This window comes from Hipposideros armiger, unplaced genomic scaffold, assembly GCF_001890085.2.
Source record: "Hipposideros armiger isolate ML-2016 unplaced genomic scaffold, ASM189008v1 scaffold_58, whole genome shotgun sequence".
Classification (NCBI taxonomy): domain Eukaryota; kingdom Metazoa; phylum Chordata; class Mammalia; order Chiroptera; family Hipposideridae; genus Hipposideros; species Hipposideros armiger.
Genome location: NW_017731408.1, coordinates 3,640,059 through 3,644,968, shown reverse-complemented (window position 1 = coordinate 3,644,968; position 4,910 = coordinate 3,640,059). Strand labels below are relative to the sequence as shown.

The 4,910-nt window shown below is 39.1% G+C and overlaps 1 protein-coding gene across 9 annotated transcripts in view; it reads right to left on the bottom strand.

Annotated features, from left to right (window-relative positions):
• The window catches only part of TRIM2 (tripartite motif containing 2), a 146,448-nt gene that overhangs the window by 7,626 nt on the left and 133,912 nt on the right, over positions 1–4,910 (bottom strand). For all 9 annotated transcript variants that reach the window (XM_019641221.1, XM_019641214.1, XM_019641215.1 and 6 more), the window contains exon 11: positions 1,274–1,414. In XM_019641221.1, coding sequence (XP_019496766.1) covers positions 1,274–1,414 — 141 coding nt within the window. The remainder of the gene's footprint in view (positions 1–1,273; positions 1,415–4,910) is intronic.

The window sequence follows — 4,910 nt, the reverse complement described above, 5'->3', positions numbered from 1 at the left end:
CTTTTGTTCTTCAGTCTAGTTGTGGAGGATGTTGCTTCACTGGCCCAAGTTGGCACCATCATTGCGCTCTTCCCAGGCGAGGCAGATCAGTCGCCGGCTTTTGGACGGCCGCTCACTGCGGCTGCTGGCCGCTCATGCTGGCTGCTGGCCACACATGGTAGCCCATGGCAACCCACTGCAGCAGGGGCTGCAGCCCACACTGGCGACTCATGGCAGCCCAGCTCCAGGGTGAGCTGCTGTTCAGCATCTCAGCTGTAGAGGGCAGTGTCACTAGCCCTCATATGTGGGATCTGAACCAGGGCCCTCTGGCGTCCCAAGCCAGCTCTTAACCAACGTGCCACTCGGCTGGCCCTGCCTATTTCTTTCCTAATTGGATTGTTTAGTTCTTTTAGTGTTGAATTCTGAGAATCTTTTTTTTTTTTTTTAATTTTATTGGGAACAGTGTGTTTTTCCAGGGTCCAACAGCTCAAAGTCAAGTAGTTGCTTCAATCTAGTTGTGGAGGGCACACTCAGTGGCCCGTGTGGGAATCAAAGCGGCAACTTTGGTGTTATGAGCACCGTGTCCTGTGCTCTAACCACCTGAGCCAACCGGCTGTCTCTCTGAGAATCTTTATACATATATCCTAGGTATAAGTCTTTTTTCAAATACACGGCAGTTTGCTTTCTCCCAGTTTGTTGCTAATCTTTTAATCCTCTTAACAGAGTTTTTCATAGGGCACATGTTTTTAATTTTGATGAAGTCCAATTTACTGATTTTTTTCTTTTAACCAATACATTAAATAACAAGAAATAGTGATGGGTCTAATAATGACTGTAATTTTGAAGTAGATATGAGCATAAATGATAATTTGAGATGTCTACAACTGTAATATGAAAATTTCTGTGATTTCTCTTGGTGACAAAGCTATAGATATTACTAAAACTATTGTGATTGCTCTCTATATTCATAATGAAAGGAAATGATCATTTTTAATTAGAAGTTAGTAAAAATAATATTTTTGTTCAAAGGACCTCTTGAATTCTATCCACAAACCCTTTAAGGATCTGTGGGCTACGGTAAAAATGCCAGATTTAGAGGGTTTCTAAACTCTCTGGTAATAAGTTGACATTTGTTCTACTCCACCTTCCTTAGTTTGGCACTTCTTGTGGATTATCTATGGTATTATAATCTAACCAATGAAGAATGAAAAACACTCCAATTTGGGGACAGCCAATTCTCCACTATTAATAAATACCAATCACGCTACACAAGTAAATTAGCACTTTAATTTACCTGGATCCTGCTGTTTCCCCAGTCTGCAACAATGATGTTTCCATTTGAATCCACTGCTACACCCGTGGGAGCATTAAACTGCCCATTTCCTTCTCCATTTGAGCCAAACTTCAACATGAATTCTCCTTCTTGATTAAATACCTGTATGAAATATTTTTGAATTGTTTTATTTTAAATGAAAATAGTTGAGCCAACATTATGAATTTTAAAAATATTTATCTGAGCAGGTTATTTATAACAAGATCTATGATTTAAGACATTCTTAAAAAAAAAAAAAGAAAAGAAAATCCACAAACTAGACCCCCATATCACTTATGGCTTCAACAATTTACTGTATAAATCTGATTTCCCATTTGTTAAATCACTTTTTTTCTAGCTTATATCTGATTATTGAATACTTATGTGAAAAATACTCTATTATAAATTGCAAAATATTTACAAATAAAAGGTACAAATATAAGGTAGTATGAGAAAGTAGAGCTACAATTTTCAACAATATGATTCTTTCTGCCTTTAAATAAATAGCTAAATTTCAAGAACAGGCATTGTATTTCAAACAGGATGGATGATGATTCAAAGTTGGATCAGAAAGTTGGAGTTTTTTGTTAGGCCAGATGATCAGAATTTACCAATTTTATTATGTCAACATATCAAGAAAGAGTAGGCTGGGGCCGGCTGAGTGGCTCAGTTGGTTAAGAGCTCGCTCAAGAGTTTGAGCTCTGAGCAACTGCGGTTCGAGTCAGCCCGAGCTGAGCAGTCGCTGAGCTGCCAACAGGTGGCAGGATGGCTCAGCTAAAAAAAACAAAAAAAATCTCAAGAAAGAGTAGGCTGGACTTGACACCTATAACAGAAAATAGTGTGCGTGTGTGTGTGTGTGTGTGTGTGTGGGCAGTAGATGAGCAATAAGAAAAAGGCTTTTCTGTAGATATTTTTTCAGAATACATTTTAATTAAAATAGAGAGTTTATATGACCCTAAGCCTTTGATGAAATGAGGCTACCAGGAGAAGGGAGGCCGATAGAACTGGGAGCTAAACAGAACTCAAGCAAATTCTCTAATCTGATATAGGCAAGCAAAGGGTTGTTGTGATTAAATAGTCTTATTAATAAAGGGTTACTGTATATGTATCAGATACAGATTACTGATTTTGAGTTAATAAGTATTTAATGATAAGACTATAGTAAGCATGATTTTCTCTTGATTCAGATGATACTTAATGGTTTTAAAATGTCTCCAGAATATTATTTTGAGTTTCCATTATTATGCCAGCTACACGTGTAGAAATACTCATTAACAAATCCAAAAAGATTACATGCAAGGCACCATGAGAATAAGGGTTCCTACAACGTGAAACTGAGGGAGTGCAGATCTAATTTGAGGATGATCTCAGGACCTTTTAGAGATTGTCCTATTGCCATCTCTCTGATCATAAAAATTAAAATGACTTTCTTAAAAAAAATTGTAAATACTTTCTTGGAGGTTATTTTGTCATTATTTTCCATTAAAGATGAATAAACAATATGAAGCAATGTTTCCAGTAACTCAGATTATAACTTTTGGGAACATTAATAACATTCCAGCTCTGTTTGATTGGAGGTAATACTTGCAAGTTTGGATAAACGTTTCTTCATGTGCTTTTAAAACTGTTTCTGAAGTGTTTTTCAATTAACTTCTTATATTGAAGCTTCAATNGGTAGCCCATGGCAACCCACTGCAGCAGGGGCTGCCGGCGACTCACAGCAGCCCAGCTCCAGGTTGAGATGTTGTTCAGCATCTTAGCTGTGGAGGGCAGCATCACTGGCCCTCATATGTGGGATCCGAACCGGGGCCCTCTGGCATCCCAAGCCAGTTCTTAACCATCGCGCCACTCGGCCGGCCCAAAAAGGTTTATTCTTAACTTCGAGAAAAATCTAATTTTTCTGTTATCATGGACCCCTTTGGCAGTCTGGCCAACTATATGCAACCTCTCAAAATCGTGTTTTCCTGTTTTGTTTTGTTTTTCCTAGAATGTAACCAGTTTTTTACTTTTTATACCAAATCAAAATGCCAAATACCAGTCATGATACCATTATTCTTAACCATGAAGACATAGTTACCTTCATTATTATTCTTTTAAATTTGGTTTTGTTAACTTTTAATTTTGAAATCATCATAGATTCCCAGGAAGTTGCAAAGATAGCACAGAGACAGCCTATGTACCCTTCATCCCGTGTCCCCCAATGGTTACATCTTCTATAATGATAGTATAATATGAAACCCGGCACACTTACATTGGGATGGGTGTATATAGTTGTATGTCATTTTATCACAAGTGTAGATTCATGTAGCCACCACTGCAATCAACATACAGAACTGTTCCATCATCACAAAGCTCTCCCTCTGCCTCTTTGTAGTCACACCCACTCCCCTTGCCCCACCATCCTTAACTCTTGCCAACCACTAATCTGTTTTCCTTCTCTGTAATTTTGTCATTTCGAGGATGTTACAGAAACGGAATCATACAGTATGTGATCCTTTAAAAGTGGCTTTTTTTCACTCAGTATGATGTCCTTGAGATGCATCTAAGTTGTTGGGTATATCATTTGTCTGTTCCTTTTTACTGCTGAGGGGTATTCCATAGTATGGCTATACTACAGTTTGTTTAGCCATTAGCCTATCAAAAAAACATCCTGGTTATTTTCAGTTTTTGGCTATTACAAATAAAGTTTCTATGAACAACAACGTGCACATTTTTGTGTGGACATACATTTTCATTTCTCTGGGATAAATGTCCTGGAGTGTAGCTGCTGGGTTGTGTGGAAAGTGTATGTTTAGTTTTTTTAAGAAACGACAAACTTTTTAAGGCTGACTGTCATTGTACATTCCCACTAGCAACTGCATGCTTGCCAGCATTTGGCACTATCAATATTTTATTATATTATTATTATTATTTTTTATTAAAGATTTTATTGGGGAATTGGAGAAGAGGAACAGTGTTGGGGAATTAGGGAAGGGGAACGGCCAAGTTGTCTTTCAATCTTAGTTGTGGAGGGCGCAGCTAACTCAGCTCCAAGGCCAGTCACCATCTGGCTGCCCGTTGGTAGCTGGCAGAGGCTCAGCTCAAGGAGCCATGTTCAATCTTAGTTGCACGTGGGCATAGCCCACCATCCCATGCGGGAGTCGAACCGGCAACCTTGTTGTTAGGAGCACATACTCTCACCAGCTGAGCCATCCTGCCACCTGTTGGCAGCTCAGTTCGGGCACAGCTCACTGGCCCATGTGGGAATCGAACCAGCGACTCTGTTGCTCAGAGCTTGCGCTCTTAACCAACTGAGCCACTCGGCCGGCCCCTGGCATATCAATATTTTAATTTTTGATATTCTAATAAGTGTGTAGTGATATCTCATCATGGTTTTAATTTGTACTTCCCTAATGTCAAGTGATATGGAACACCTTTTCATAAATATATTCTCTTCAGTGGAATGTCTCTTCATGTTTTTTGCCTATTTCCTTTTTTTAAAAAAGATTTTTATTGGGGTATTGGGGGATGGGAACAGCGCTGCGGAATTGGGGAAGGGGAACAGACAAGTTGCTGTCCTTTTGTTCTTCAGTCTAGTTGTGGAGGATGTTGCTTCACTGGCCCAAGTTGGCACCATCAT